The sequence below is a fragment of the Oncorhynchus clarkii genome, unplaced genomic scaffold (assembly GCF_045791955.1).
Source record: "Oncorhynchus clarkii lewisi isolate Uvic-CL-2024 unplaced genomic scaffold, UVic_Ocla_1.0 unplaced_contig_10270_pilon_pilon, whole genome shotgun sequence".
In the NCBI taxonomy this organism is placed as follows: Eukaryota; Metazoa; Chordata; class Actinopteri; order Salmoniformes; family Salmonidae; genus Oncorhynchus; species Oncorhynchus clarkii.
Window position 1 is genome coordinate 23,006 of NW_027258489.1, and position 16,679 is coordinate 39,684.

Genomic DNA, 16,679 nt, shown 5'->3' on the forward strand with positions numbered 1-16,679 from the left:
GCTATTCTATTCTTTTTTTTTTTTTAGATGTTATTAATCGTATGATATTTCTTAGTACCTACCTGAACGAATTAATAATGGATTTATTTTTGATGGTGTATATTCAATGGATTTAATAAAATAACCACCCACATCTGCACACCACTACTACCACTCATCACCGGCATTGCACACAGGAGGTATAAAAGGCATATGCAGGCAAGAATGTGGTAAAAATGGCCAATTTTCTTTTCACAAGCAAAATACCGTAAATTAAGTTTGAATAGGGAAGTTTTAGAAATCAAGATCGTCTTGATCAATATCACTCTCTTTGGCCTTGCTTGACTTGACAGATCTTGCCGGAGACTTCTTTGGAGTCTTCTTCTTTGGGGAGACGACTTGTCGCTCGAGAACCTGGCTGACTCTGTGACTTCTGACACTCTGCTCTCGTTCTCTTTGTCCATGAGGTACATCTGCCTTCTCTTCACAGAGAGACGGTGGCCCGAGCCCATCTCCGACCCTGTCTGTGAACTCTTCTCGCTTGTTGGACTCTCTCTCTGCCTCTTCGTCCAGGATTTCGTCCAGCGAGCCTGGTTGGGATTCCATGGAAGATTTGGTTGGCTGGCTATGTAGGCTCGTCTCAGATGTCCCAGAAGGTCCATTGCCATCACCGTCGTCTTCAGACTGTCCTTTGCTTGTGACATCATCCACCTCATCGGCTGGCTCTTCCTCAGGAGCAGCATAGTTTTCAGCCATATCCTCATCTTCCTCCTGTTCCTCATCAGCTTCTGTCTGGTCCTCCTCAACTTCCACTTCAGCTTCCTCCTCCCCTTTCTCCTTCAGCTCCTCAACTGGAGTATCTTCAACTGGGGTATCCTCAACGTCCTGCTCCTCTTCAACTTCCTCTTCCACCTCCGCCTCCTCCTCAGCTTCTGCCTGCTCCTCTTCAGCTTCCTCTTCCACCTCTGCCTCCTCCTCAGCTTCTGCCTGCTCCTCTTCAGCTTCCTCTTCCACCTCCGCCTCCTCCTCAGCTTCTGTCAGCTCCTCTTCAGCTTCCTCTTCCACCTCTGCCTCCTCCTCAGCTTCTGCCAGCTCCTCTTCAGCTTCCTCTTCCACCTCCGCCTCCTCCTCAGCTTCTGCCTGCTCCTCCTCGGCTTCTTCTTGCTCCTCCTCCCCTTCCTCCACAACAGTAGTCTCCTCAACCTGAAGCTCAGCCTCTGCTTCTGCTTTGTCCTCTTGGGCCTCTGACTCCTCATTGTGTCGTTCAGTCTCTGAATCCTCATCGTCGGAGTAAGCACCGTCTTCAGAGTATTCTGCTCTGGCAAAGGCATCGAATGATTTCACTGGAGTTTCCTTAACCATTTCCTCCACGTTGTCTTTCCTGATAGCTGTCTCCTCAATGTTTGACTGAACTACTGGCTCTATTTTCATTTCTTTTTCAGCTTCCTCTTTTTCTACATCCTCCTCAGCTTCAGCTTCAGCTCCATTTCCTGCTCCTTCATCTTCAGCTGCCTCTGCTTCGGCAGTCTCTTCTTCGTCTGCTGTTACAGGTTCTGGCGACTCTTCTCCTGCGTTTTCAGTCTCATCTTCTCCTGTTTCATCTCTGGCTGTCTGCTCTTCTCCCTCAGCTGTCTCAGCTTCAGCACTCTCTTCCTCTCCTGCTGATTCGTCGTAAGCTGTCTCTTCCCCTGCAGTTTCAGCTTGTGCTGTTTCTTCTCCTGCAGTTTCAGCTAGTGCCGACTCATCACCGGTTATTTCAACTTCAGCTTCCTCCTCTCCTGTAGTTTCATTTTGAGCTGTCTCTTCTTCTGCTGCTTCTTCTGTTTCTTCGTCAGCTGTCTCTACTTCAGCAGTGTCTTCTTCTCCTGCTGTTTCGTCATCAGCTGCTGTCTCTGCTTCAGAAGTTTCTTCTTCTCCTGCTTCCTCTTCTACTGTCTCAGCTTCTGCTGTTTCTGCTTTAGCTTCCTCCTCTTCTTCTACTGCTTCATCTTCTGAAGTTTCTGCGTCAACAGTTTCTTCATCTTCAGCAATATCAGCATCCTCTTCTTCTCCTGCTTCATCTTTAGCTGTCTCTTCTACTGCTGCCTCAGCTTCATCAGCCATTTCATCATCCTGTTCATCATCCTCCTGTTCTTGTGATTCATCCGCCTCTTTCTTAGCCCCATTGATAACGTTTCCAACAAGAGTTTCCGCTGCTTTTGCTTCATCTACACCTCCAGCCTCATCTGTAACATCGACTTCTTCTTGTATCTGTGAAGGATTGTCCTTTTTCAACTGGAGAATTGACTTTAAATCAAATGCATGTATAATACTAGTTTTCACTGCTGTGGCTTCATCCGTAGTTTCAGTGTCGTCGGTTGCATCAACTGCTTGTGTCTTTGGAGTAGGGTTCTTTTTCAACTGGAGGATTGACTTTAGATCAAAAGCCATCATGACAGGAGCAATATGCAAAACTTCTGCAGGAAGCAGTGGTCCTAATTCCAGTTTCTTTTTTATACATGTTTCACAAGGGCAATATTCATCATCACTCCGTTGGTCGCTGAAAGAAGTGTCGGTTGCATCGTCGCTTTTCTCCTCTCGGTAATCAATAGACTGGTTGCGCACAACCTTCAGTCTTCTTCTCCTCGTCTCAGTTTGCGCACCTGATTCTCGTGACAATTCTTCTTTGGGTGGCCTAGGTCTTCCACCTCGACCGTGGATCTTCCTGAGTTCTCTGTCAATGCTTAATTGTATCCTGCTATGCACATCATCTTTCAGTTCGGCTATCATGACATCGAGATGTTCGCTGTCGTCCAAATTCCAGCGAACCTTGAACTCTGCCATGGCATCCACATAATGTGTCATGAACTGCTTCTCTAGTTTGTTCAGTAACTTCAAGACCCAGACAGGATCAGGATCTAGGGAAACTTTTTTGGCTAGTTGTGCCCTTTGGACAGATGGAGGAGAGCCAGAGGTTGTGTCCTCTCGAGGGTCTGAGCTCTTGTTGGAAGACGGGGGTGTTTCTGGTAATTCTCTCACACTTTCATTTCTAATGGTGTCATCAGACGCTGGGACGTCTTCGTCTTTTTGTTTCTCTTTCTCCACTGCTGTTCTTCCTTCTCCTTCTCCTTCCTCTGTGGTCCATTGGACCTGACTAGCTACGTACGGGGTGGCTGGATCAGACATAGGGATTGAGGACTCTGGGCTTTCCTGTTCCTCTGCAGTTTCGTCAACTTCTTGTACCCTCAGCATTGCTTCCCCCTCTGCGTTCGGTGCCTGAGCCAAACCACCTGAGCCTGTTGAGCCACTGCTGACGTCCACCCCAGAGGAGGACCTTGCTTTGGTGTCACCGTCCACAGAGTGTTGATCACAGCCGTTCTGTTGTTGCTTTCCACCTTCTGCTGGGTCACACAACCAGAGGGACTGGAGGATGTTCATTAGCTCTCTGTACCTTGTGTCCTTGGCGTTTGCATCGTCGTTGGGATCAAAGTCTATCAACTGCAGCTTTGCGAGGCAATCCAGGAGACCTCTGGCTGAGGTGCTCAGTTTACGTCCGTACACCGGGGAAAATTCAGGTAAGCTGTGACACCGGTCAAGCTTGGGACTCAACAGTACTTTCATCACCTGCACTGAGGAGTGAAAGCTCTTTGATATGTACTCCTGTGGAGCGGTGCCCTCTGGTGGGGTCTCAGGTGGGGTCTCTGCTGGCTCCTCACCATCAGCCTCATGGTTGGCTGCTGTCTCTTTAGGTTCTTCCTTTTCTTTTTGAGTGTCACACACAGAGGTGACATCGTTCTCCTCCGTCCCATTCGTTTTTTCCTTTGGTGCCAGCTCCGGTGAATGGCCTCTGTCACTGAATTCGTCCCCAATGTCGTACATCGCACTGTCGGACGGTATTTTCTTAAGCCACTCATTCACCACCTCTGTTGGAGAGGCGTTAGGTAGATTGGAGGGAACCAGCTCAGAGACATCTCCTTCCAGCAACTGTAGGGAGGAACTGCGAGAGGAAACCCCTTTCCTGTGTTTGCACTTGCCGCTCTTGTCACTTTTGTTGTCACTGACATTCCGGTCTATCGCTTCTAAAGGACCATCACATAAGATGTTAGAGCTCTCCTTCTGAGGATCAACTGTGTTTAACTTGTTACTGTCACTCGAAAAACCAAGTAGAATAACAGGTTGTTTAATTTTTCTAGGGGTTGGAGGGCAGTGTGGTAGAGTAGGAGTGAGATGAATGTCTGATGCAATAGAGTTAGGTCTGGGAGTGTCTACATGATCTCTAATGGCAGTCTTTGATCTGTTTGTCTTCGTTGAAATATCACTCCCTTTGTCGCTTTTGGCGTCATCCGTATTGTTTTTGTCTTTTTGTCCTTTCACTTGCAGGTGGGACGACACATTGGACATCTTGCTTTTAGGTCTCTCAGTCACTTCAGCAGTTATGCTATCTGCGTGGGTTCCGGCTGATGCGTGGGTTCTGTCTGATGCGTGGGTTCCGGTTGATCTTGGAGACTTAGCTGACACAGGACTTGTTGCTTTTTCCACATGTTCCTCTACCTGCTCTGCAGCCTTTTCTTCGGCAGCAACTTCAGAAACTTTGGACTTCCTTGATCTTGCAGATACATGTGACTTAGCTGATAGAGTGCTGGATGCTCGCTCCTCTGTTCCATGGTCAGGTTTCTTAGATCTTTCTGAGATATTTGATTTCGCAGACATAGCGCTCGGTGCTCTCTCCTTCGTTTTCTCTTTTGAGGCTGCTGTTTCCTCAGCAGAAGCTTCAGAAAATTTGGATTTCCCAGATTTTGCAGAGACATTGGACTTAGCAGATATAGCTCTAGCTGTTCTTTCGGTTTGATCCTCTTTTTTAACAGGGACTTCAGACACTGTTGACTTCCTGGATCTTGCAGAGATATTAGCGCTTGGTGCACTCACTTCAGTTTCTTCTACTTCTTCTGCATTTTCCTCAGCTGGAAATCCAGAAGCTTTAGATTTTATAGATCTAGCTGAAGAATTTGACATGGCTGACTTAGCTGACATCGTACTAGCTGCTCGCTCCTCCTCTGCAGCAGGATCATCTGAAAAGTCGTATTTCTTGTGTCTTGCTGACATATTGTACTTAGCAGACATAGCACTGGGTGCTCTCTCGGGTTCTTGAAGACAAAATTCAGAATCCTTGGACTTCTTAGATCTTGCAGGAACATTTGACTTAGCTGATTTAGCAGATATGGCACTGGGTGCTCTCTCTCTAACTTCTTCCAATTCCTCGACTCCGTTTTCCTCAGGAGGAACTTCCGAAGCTTTAGACTTTGCCGATCTTGCAGAAACATTGGACATAGCAGACATAGCACTGGGAGCTCGTTCCTCTGTTTCGTCCTCTGGTTCAGCAGATTCCCCTGCATCCTCTTCTGCATTTTCTTCAGCAGGAATTTCTGAAGCTTTAGATTTCTTGGATCTTGTAGAAACATTGGATTTTTGGGATCTTGATGAAACGTTGGACTTAGCAGACATAGCACTGGGAGCTCGTTCCTCTGTTTCGTCCTCTGGTTCAGCAGATTCCCCTATATCCTCTTCTGCATTTTCTTCAGCAGGAATTTCTGAAGCTTTAGATTTATTGGATCTTGCAGAGACATTGGACTTAGCTGACATAGTGCTCGGTGCTCTCTCTTCAGTTTCCCCTACTTCACATTCGATGGTTTCTTCAGCAGGAACTTCTGAAGCCTCCACTTCCACTTCAGGAGGAACTTCCGGAGCTTTAGACTTTGCCGATTTTGCAGAAACATTGGATTTTTGGGATCTTGATGAAACATTGGACTTAGCAGACATAGCACTGGGAGCTCTCTCCTTAGCGACCTCCACTTCCTCTTCTGCGTTATCATCAGCTGAAGCTGGAGTTTCATCTTCAGGTTCAGCAGGAGCTTCAGACTTAGCAGACATGGTACTAGGTGCTCTCTCAGTTTCTTCTACTTCTTCTGCATTTTCCTCAGCTGGAAATCCAGAAGCTTTAGATTTTATAGATCTAGCTGAAGAATTTGACATGGCTGACTTAGCTGACATAGAACTAGCTGCTCGCTCCTCCTCTGCAGCAGGATCATCTGAAAAGTCATATTTCTTGTGTCTTGCTGACATATTGTACTTAGCAGACATAGCACTGGGTGCTCTCTCAGGTTCTTGAAGACAAAATTCAGGCTCCTTGGACTTCTTTGATCTTGCAGGAACATTAGACTTAGCTGACTTAGCAGACATGGCACTGGGTGCTCTCTCTTCAATTCCTATCAATTCTTTGTCTCCATTTTCCACAGGACAAACTTCTAAAGCTTTAGACTTTCCTGACCTTGCAAATACATTGGATTTCTTTGATTTTGCAGAAGCATTAGATTTAGCAGACATGGCACTGGGTGCTCTTTCTTCAGTTGGATCCTCTCCTTCAGCAGGAACTTCAGAAGCTCTGGACTTGTTGGATCTTGCTGAAACATTAGACTTAGTTGACTTGGCAGACATAGCGCTCGGTGCTCTTTCCTCAGCTTCTACTTTTTCTTTAGCGGTTTCCTCAGCAGGAACTTCTGAAGCCTCTACTTTCACTTCAAGAGGAACTCCAGAAGCTTTTGATTTTGTCGATCTTGCTGAAATATTGGACTTAGCTGACATAGAACTAGCTGCTCTCTCCTCCTCCGCAGCAGGATCATCTGAAAAGTCGTATTTCTTGTGTCTTGCTGACATATTGTACTTAGCAGACATAGCACTGGATGCTCTCTCGGGTTCTTGAAGACAAAATTCAGAATCCTTGGACTTCTTTGATCTTGCAGGAACATTAGACTTAGCTGATTTAGCAGACATGGCACTGGGTGCTCTCTCTTCAATTTCTGTCAATTCCTCGATTTCATTTTCCTCAGGAGGAACTTCCAAAGCTTTAGACTTTGCCGATCTTGCAGAAACATTGGACTTAGCAGGCATAGCACTGGAAGCTTGTTCCTCTGTTTTGTCCTCTGGTTCAGCAGATTCCCCGACATCCTCTTCTGCATTTTCTTCAGCAGGAATTTCTGAAGCTTTAGATTTTTTGGATCTTGCAGAAACATTGGATTTTTGGGATCTTGATGAAACATTGGACTTAGCAGACATAGCACTGGGAGCTCTCTCCTTAGCGACCTCCACTTCCTCTTCTGCGTTATCATCAGCTGAAGCTGGAGTTTCATCTTCAGGTTCAGCAGGAGCTTCAGACTTAGCAGACATGGTACTAGGTGCTCTCTCAGTTTCTTCTACTTCTTCTGCATTTTCCTCAGCTGGAAATCCAGAAGCTTTAGATTTTATAGATCTAGCTGAAGAATTTGACATGGCTGACTTAGCTGACATAGAACTAGCTGCTCGCTCCTCCTCTGCAGCAGGATCATCTGAAAAGTCGTATTTCTTGTGTCTTGCTGACATATTGTACTTAGCAGACATAGCACTGGGTGCTCTCTCAGGTTCTTGAAGACAAAATTCAGGCTCCTTGGACTTCTTTGATCTTGCAGGAACATTAGACTTAGCTGACGTAGCAGACATGGCACTGGGTGCTCTCTCTTCAATTCCTGTAAATTCTTTGTATCCATTTTCCACAGGACAAACTTCTAAAGCTTTAGACTTTGCTGACCTTGCAAATACATTGGATTTCTTTGATTTTGCAGAAGCATTAGATTTAGCAGACATGGCACTGGGTGCTCTTTCTTCAGTTGGATCCTCTCCTTCAGCAGGAACTTCAGAAGCTCTGGACTTATTGGATCTTGCTGAAACATTAGACTTAGTTGACTTGGCAGACATAGCGCTCGGTGCTCTTTCCTCAGCTTCTACTTTTTCTTTAGCGGTTTCCTCAGCAGGAACTTCTGAAGCCTCTACTTTCACTTCAAGAGGAACTCCAGAAGCTTTTGATTTTGTCGATCTTGCTGAAACATTGGACTTAGCTGACATAGAACTAGCTGCTCTCTCCTCCTCTGCAGCAGGATCATCTGAAAAGTCATATTTCTTGTGTCTTGCTGACATATTGTACTTAGCAGACATAGCACTGGATGCTCTCTCGGGTTCTCGAAGACACAATTCAGAATCCTTGGACCTCTTTGATCTTGCAGGAACATTAGACTTAGCTGACTTAGCAGACATGGGACTGGATGTTCTCTTTTCAATTTCTGTCAATTCCTCGTCTTCATTTTCCTCAGGAGGAACTTCCAAAGCTTTGGATTTAGTTGACATAGCACTAGGAGCACGATCCTCTGTTTCCTCTGCTTCTGTGTCTTCTTCCGGTATATTTTCTGCTGTTTGTTCTACCTCCTCTCCTGCATTTTCTTTCGTTTTTCCTTCAGCAGGAGCTTCTGACATTGCACTAGCTGCTCTCTCAGGTTCTTTCACTTCTGCATTTTCTACAGCATTGGAAACATTGAACTCAGCAGACATAGCACTAGATGGTCTCTCGTCTGTTTGATCCTCTTCTCCATCAGAAAAATTGTATTTCTTGTATCTCGATGACCGGTTGTACTTAGAAGACATAGCGCTGGATGTCCTCTCAGTGTCTTCTCCAACACAAATTTGAGAAATCTTGGTCTTTTTTGATCTGGTAGACACATTGGACATGGCACTCTGTGCTCTCTCCTCAGCTTCTTCTTTCTGTTTTACATTTTCCTCGGGTGGATCATCAGAAACATTGGATTTCTTAGACCTCGCAGAAACATTACACTTAGCTGACATAGCTCTCGGTGATCTCTCCTCAGTTTCCCCCACATCATCTCCTGCTGTAGACTTTCTTGATCTTGCTGAGGTATTAGATTTAATAGACATAGAGCTGGATGCTCTCTCTTCAGTTTGTTCTGCTTCTGCCTTTTCTTCAGCGGGAACAACTATGGATTTCTTGCATCTTGCTGAAACGGCAGACTTACCAGACAAGGCACTGGCTGCTCTAAATTCTTCTTCTGGACAGAGTTTAGAAACATTGGACTTCTTTGATTTTGCAGAAACATTAGGCTTAGCAGACTTACCAGACGTAGCAGTGGGTGCTCTCTCTTTAGTTTCCCCTGCTTTGTCTCCTGCATTTTCTTCAGCAGGAACGTCTGCAGCGGGATCATCAGAAACGTCGTATTTCATCAGTAACATCGTATTTCCTGCTGACATATTGTATTTAGCAGACGTAGCACTAGCTGCTCTCTCCTCCGCTTCATCCAATTCGTCTTCAGTAGGAACATCAGAAACTTTGGACTTCCTGGAGGCATTCGATTTAACTGACAAAGCACTTGAAGTTGTTTTTGCGTCTTCTTCTGGTGTAACGCTTTCTTCAGCTGCCACTTCTGACATTTTGGACTGACATCTTGTTGAGACATTTGATTGAACTGACATGGCACTTGAGGATCTTTTGTCTGTCTGATGTTGCTGTACTTCTACATCTTCTACAGCTGAAACATTGGACTTCCTTGACTTTGCTGAAGCATTGGATTTGACTGACATGGCACTTGATGACCACTCTCCCTTCTCCTCCTGAACTCCTGAATCCCCAATTTTGGACCTCTTGGATCTGGTAGAGACATTTGATTTGACAGACAGTGAGCTCATTGCCCTCTCCTCTGGTTTGGTGTGTTTGGTTTCAGTGATCTCTGAAGGGATCCCTTCTTGACCCGCTTCCTTTTCAACTGCAGTCTTAGCATTTCCGTCATCAGCGTCCGTAGAATCTCCAGCTACATCAGATGCTTCACATTTACAGTTTTTTGATTTTTGGTCATCTTGTCCATTTGCTGGTGCCGGAGACATAGCCTTAACTGACTTAGAGTGTACAGAATATGCCTTACTACTAGGAGGCCTGGGAGATAAATGTTGCATTGGTGTTGCTGCTGGGTTCAAAACAGCACTTCTGGTGGGCTCCTCCTCCTCCTCCTCTTCGGCGTTACTATTCTGGGAACACGAACACGCTCTCGAAGCACTTGGTGGAAGGTCGTCGTCCTCATCGTCCTGGTCTTCCCTGAGCGATGCCAGGATCTGAGAGGAAAGACTAACAGCAGACACAGGTCGCTCGTCTTCTTCCGCATCAGTGATCTTGACGCTAACCTCGCTCTGAGACTCCTTAGAAGGAGCAGAGGAAGAACTATCAGCCATAGCCCCGTCGTTATCCGATGCCTGGGTTGTAATGTCAATGCTCTCGCTCTTGCCAAGGATCTCGCTCTTATCCTGGGTGGAAGCCCTACTCTTACACTTGCCAGACGTCGTAGTCAAGCTCATCTCGCTCCTGCTGCAGCCGCGGCTGATGGTGCAGTACTCCACAGTGGTGTCGCCCCCTTCCTCCACAGTCTGTTGGAAGCAAGCAGCCTTCTCCACCATGTACTCGGTGATCTCCTCACTGGACATGGTCTCCACCGAACCTTTTTTATGGACAATGGTGTGTGACGAGGCACTGGAGCTGGAGGAGGTGACGTGGCGGACAGTCCTCTGCCCCCCCGAAATATGGGTCTTCCTGATCTCATAGTCCTGGCAGTGGCCACAGCAGTGCTGACAGTGAGGGACGTCCAGATGCTTCTGGTGCAGTTTGGTGATGTAGGCATCGTCAGCCTCGCCTGGGGAAAGGAGCTCCGTCTCTGAACAGCTTTCCACACTACCTTGCTGAACAAAGCAGTTGTCGTGGTATCCTTGGAGGTATTCGTTGGTCGTTCCAACCGACTTCTTTATTTCTGTGGACCAATGTAGGGTCTCGTCGTTCAGCAGTCGGAAACGCACTTTCATTTCCATTGACAAGCTGCCATCTTTGTTGACTAGCACCCTTTTCTCAATGTCGTCGTCCATCAAGCCTTCACGACCAACATGGGCCGGGGATGTAGAGTTGATTGGTGGGAGTGATTTGTCAGATGATATGGAGTGCCTTGCTGACTGGTTGGATTCAGATCTCGGGTGGATGACGCTTTTCGTTGTCTCAAGTCCTAAGCTGCCTGTATTAGTGAAAAGGAGAGACAAAGGAATGATCAGTTAGGTTTATAAGAAGATTGACACTGACAATATTTATTTATTTTGATAATTTAAAAAAGTTTCAGCAAGTTCAATAACTTTCTTTTACAAGAATTATCAGATTTTTTTTGTTGAAGATTGATGATGACATTGATAACTATGATGGCCATGATACTGACAGTTCCAAACAAAATGTTTTGCGTAACACAGTAGTAGAATTTATCAAAAATGTCTTGTAATGACAGTGTAAGACGATGTTGAGTTATATTTATACCAGTTTTCCCTGATTCCTGTCCTTCACTGGCTGTGTTGGAGAGTCCAAGAGACTTTGGACTCAGTCGTGGAAGTTTGGCATCTGAGTTTTTCCGGAAGTTCTCGAGAAGGACGGTGTGGGAGGGCTCATGGCCCACACAAATCAACACACTGGGGCACTGTAAGAGACTCTGAACACTGTCGATCTGAGAAACACACAGATAGATAGGTGAGAAGAATGTTTCCGGAAAGATTCCTAGATGAGGAAACGGACAAAGAGAGAGTTAAGTCAAAATTAGTTGTGATCTAAACTAAGATTGGTAGGTCTCTCTTGCACGAAATTATTTATCTCAATGCGACAAACCCTGAATAATGTTTACATAAAGAGTTGAAGAATTATAGAGTGTTAAAAGGATGCCTGATGATGATTAAGACCAAACAAATGGAATGGATATGGATTCAAAGTCGTTATGGATTACAGCCATCAACAACATGAAGATGTTAATGAGTTCAGGAAACATAAACATCTGCCATCTTAACTTTCCCACGCTAACATTAAGGCTAATCATTAAAACAGCATCACTTCCTTTAACTCCTGCTCCTGTTCCCACCCAAAGCCCCTCTGATATGATTAGCTTGAGTTAATTAGCCTAGCATGAGAGGAAGTCTGATATAGAAAATATGTTTTAGGCATACTGCATACTGCATGCTGATTTGCCTCCGTAAGACTGTAGCCCTTTCCCTGGAGTCAGTGACCAAAAAGTGCTCCCTCTTTGACCTCACCTGAATGTTATTCATATTTTTCATCATTACATAATTCATTTGAGATTATTTATTAAAAACAGACAAAAAAATACGGTGTTTCTATGTCAAATAGGTTTTTTATATTTCAGTCTTCTGTGATTTATATAAAAGTGTACTGTTGGGATGCAAACTCAAAATGGAATAAATGTCAACTCTATATCTGACATGGTACATGTGTCTTCTTCTTCTTTAAGTCCATGTGTATGAGGTGTATACGTTTGTTTAAGACTACCAATAATCACTCCGTGGTGCATTTTCCCCCCTATGTAAACGCTTTGAGCATCTGTAAAAGCATTATAGAAAATTCAAAACAATTATTTAACTTAAAGCAGTCAAATATAACGCGACTTTTGAAAAAAAATAAAAATCCATCTGCCTAAATTGCATCCCAATGATTATAGTAAAAAATAAAAAATAAATATATCTTTTCATTATTTCATGTCATTGCAAACAAGTGGATTTGTTTCACCGGACAGAGCTCCTATTGTCACCAGGCAAAGAGCACCAAGCATGGCTCAGCAGCCCTAGGAGTTTTCTGAGTTTGGGTGAGAGCAGGAAGGAACTAGGAAGCAGAGGTCTTGGTAGTGTGCAGTTGGCACCAAACCAGGGGGGTGCGGGCTGGAGGGGTGGAGGGATACAGAAAACTGTGTGGAACTACTTGGATTTGTCCAATAGGAATTGGTTATTTGAGTTTTCCGTCTATTTTGCCCGTTTCCAGCCCTAGGAGTTTGCTGAATGGGCGAAAGCAGGAACCAGAGAGAGTTGTGATCACTGTAATGATCACTGTAATCCATTACAGATAGCATAATGACCTAGTGATTTATCTGCTCGGGTAACAAACTATTCTCTTCATTCTGTGTGCTGCGTGGTTCGGGTGGAATCTCCATATTATACGCTCATTGAACTTAAAATTAAGTAGTTCCAATTTACAATCCACAAATCTAACACAAATTAATCAACATGTTTTTTTTTTCTTCTCCCCCCCATCTTTCTCTAGTTTGCAGAATAAGGTGTTAATTTGGTGAATATTTTTTAAACTTTGATTAAATATTAAATATTAAAGGTGCTATCAGAAAATAATGTACCAATGGTTTAAGTCTGGTCAGGAAACACCAGACATCAAACATGAGAAAATACAGAACAGATGAAAGCTGAAGTCATACTTGGCTGATGCCAGTGAGAGTAATCAAACTACTTATTTTATACCTTTATTTAACTAGGCAAGTCAGTTAAGAACAAATTCTTATTTTACAATTAGAGCCTAGGAACAGCAGAACGACAGATTTTGACCTTGTCAGCTCGGGGGGATTTGAACTTGCAACCTTTCGGCTACTAGTCCAACATTCTACCCACTAGGCTACGCTGCTGCCACCCTCTTAGATGTAGGCACTTCTGATGTTTTGTCATCTGGTAAAACAATCGGGATATTCCCTCACACACACACACACACACACACACACACACACACACACACACACACACACACACACACACATATATATATGTGTGTGTGTGTATTTAGACTGCAAGGATGTTTCAGTCCTCCTGCGTAACTATTAATCCTTGTTGAAACAGAGCTATTTTGAAAGACTAGAAGCAGGTCAGTGTTGAGAATACACAGGCTATTTGAAACCAAGAGTCGCTCAGAAATATGTCTTCCACTACAGCAACGATTAATTATCTTCATCCAGGCTACGTGTGACTGCGGATAAAAGCCATTTATCTGGTTCAACTGCCAGTGTGCTTTTTACAGTTGGAAAAATAAAAAATGCACTGTAAGCAGTAAGTACAACTGAATGAACAATAGAACAAATATTACATTCAGAGAAATCTTGAAGTGACTCATTTGACCTTTCAGATATATGATTTTTTTTTGGGGGGGGGGGGGGGGGAGGGGGAGTTGCCGGTTTTGATAAACTATCTGAGGATAATCAACGGGCATGCACAGAATTGTTTTTGAATTCAACTATGACGGTGCCAACTTTTGCTGGAACTTTTAACTTTTAACTTGATCCATTATCACCCTATGTCTGTAGGGGTTTGGTTCTGATCCATTATCACCCTATGTCTGTAGGGGTTTGGTTCTGATCCTTGATCACCCTATGTCTGTAGGGGTTTGGTTATGGTCCATTATCACCCTATGTCTGTAGGGGTTTGGTTCTGATCCATTATCACCCTATGGTCGTAAGGGTTTGGTTCTGATCCAATATCACCCTGTGTCTGTAGGGGTTTGGATCTGATCCATTATCACCCTGTGTCTGTAGGGGTTTGGATCTGATCCATTATCACCCTATGGCTGTAGGGGTTTGGTTCTGATCCATTATCACCCTATGTCTGTAGGGGTTTGGTTCTGATCCATTATCACCCTATGTCTGTAGGGGTTTGGTTCTGATCCATTATCACCCTGTGTCTGTAGGGGTTTGGATCTGATCCATTATCACCCTATGGCTGTAGGGGTTTGGTTCTGATCCATGATCACCCTATGTCTGTAGGAGTTTGGTTATGGTCCATTATCACCCTGTGTCTGTAGGGGTTTGGTTCTGATCCATTATCACCCTATGTCTGTAGGGGTTTGGTTCTGATCCTTGATCACCCTATGTCTGTAGGGGTTTGGTTATGGTCCATTATCACCCTGTGTCTGTAGGGGTTTGGTTCTGATCCATTATCACCCTATGGTCGTAAGGGTTTGGTTCTGATCCAATATCACCCTGTGTCTGTAGGGGTTTGGATCTGATCCATTATCACCCTGTGTCTGTAGGGGTTTGGATCTGATCCGTTATCACCCTATGGCTGTAGGGGTTTGGTTCTGATCCATTATCACCCTATGTCTGTAGGGGTTTGGTTCTGATCCATTATCACCCTATGTCTGTAGGGGTTTGGTTCTGATCCATTATCACCCTGTGTCTGTAGGGGTTTGGATCTGATCCATTATCACCCTATGGCTGTAGGGGTTTGGTTCTGATCCATTGTCACCCTATGTCTGTAGGGGTTTGGTTCTGATCCATTATCACCCTATGTCTGTAGGGGTTCTGATCCATTATCACCCTATGTCTGTAGGGGTTCTGATCCATTATCACCCTATGGCTGTAGGGGTTCTGATCCATTATCGCCCTATGGCTGTAGGGGTTCTGATCCATTATCGCCCTATGGCTGTAGGGGTTCTGATCCATTATCGTCCTATGGCTGTAGGGGTTCTGATCCATTATCGCCCTATGGCTGTAGGGGTTCTGATCCATTATCGCCCTATGGCTGTAGGGGTTCTGATCCATTATCACCCTATGGCTGTAGGGGTTCTGATCCATTATCACCCTATGGCTGTAGGGGTTCTGATCCATTATCACCCTATGGCTGTAGGGGTTTGGTTCTGATGCATCCTTGGGGAGTTTCAGTAGCGGTGTTAGCGCCACTAACGGAGTGAAGTAGAGAACAGTACAGCATGTTACCTTACAGTATGTTCACCCTGGGTAGAATAGGGCAGGAGGACAGGTAGCCTAGTGGTTAAGAGCATTGGGCCAGTAAACAAAATATCACTAGTTTGATTCCACAAGCTGACAAAAGCAACAAAAATCTGTCTGAACCCTTGAGCAAGGCACTTAACTGTCATTGCTCCTGTAAGTTGCTTTAGATAAGCAAGTCTGCTAAGTTACATAAATTACTAATAGGATACGACAGACAGGAAATGCCTGGACTGGTACAAAACAGGCCAGAGTGATCTCTGGCTCTTAAAGAGATAGGCTTTTCCTAAACAAAAGATGAAGGTTCTCGTACTGTAATTAATACAAATCGGTTTTGAATAGAAAAAATGGAATCTTAGCATATCAGGGTTTGGTAAAGATAAAGTATTCAAAACTCCTGCCACTAGAGGCCTCTCTTTCACGCTCACATTTCCAGGCCTCTCTCACAGGCAATTGGAGATGGGGGGAAAAAAACAAGAAAACTGCTCTCAAATCTCCCCACTGTTGCGTAACATTTTCCAAACCAAATTATTAATGTGATGACTAAAAACAATTCTTACACATTCTGTTTATTTCCTGGTTATTATGTCTTGTGATATATGTTATTTCATATGCTATGTATGACTGTACTTTGTGACAAAGCAAATGTCTCTACGAGATATTGAATTATTCTATTCGATTCTGTTCTATTCCATTCTATTCTGTTCTATTCGATTCTGTTCTATTCCATTCTATTCTGTTCTATTCCATTCTGTTCTATTCCATTCTATTCTGTTCTATTCCATTCTATTCTGTTCTATTCCATTATATTCTATTCCATTCTATTCTGTTCTATTCCATTCTATTCTGTTCTATTCCATTCTATTCCATTCTGTTCTATTCCATTCTATTCTGTTCTATTCCATTCTGTTCTATTCCATTCTGTTCTATTCCATTCTATTCTGTTCTATTCCATTCTGTTCTATTCCATTCTGTTCTATTCTGTTCTGTTCTATTCCATTCTGTTCTATTATATTCTGATCTATTCTGTTCTATTCTGTTCTATTCCATTCTGTTCTATTCTATTCTGATCTATTCCATTCTATTCTGTTCTATTCCATTCTGTTCTATTCTATTCTGTTCTATTCCATTCTGTTCTATTCTATTCTGTTCTATTCCATTCTATTCTGTTCTATTCCATTCTATTCTGTTCTATTCTATTCTGTTCTATTCCATTCTGTTCTATTCCGTTCTGTTCTATTCCATTCTGTTCTGTTCCATTCTATTCTGTTTTAT

The 16,679-nt window shown here is 44.0% G+C and overlaps 1 protein-coding gene across 1 annotated transcript in view; it reads right to left on the bottom strand.

Annotated features, from left to right (window-relative positions):
• Nucleotides 1-217: 217 nt before the first annotated feature.
• LOC139397103 (platelet binding protein GspB-like) overlaps nucleotides 218-16,679 on the bottom strand; it is a 28,525-nt gene continuing 12,063 nt past the window's right edge. Inside the window, exons 3-4 of the mRNA XM_071143970.1 lie at nucleotides 11,168-11,351; nucleotides 218-10,877 (exon numbers count right to left, since the gene is read on the bottom strand). Coding sequence (XP_071000071.1) covers nucleotides 274-10,877; nucleotides 11,168-11,351 — 10,788 coding nt within the window. The 3' untranslated portion in view covers nucleotides 218-273. The remainder of the gene's footprint in view (nucleotides 10,878-11,167; nucleotides 11,352-16,679) is intronic.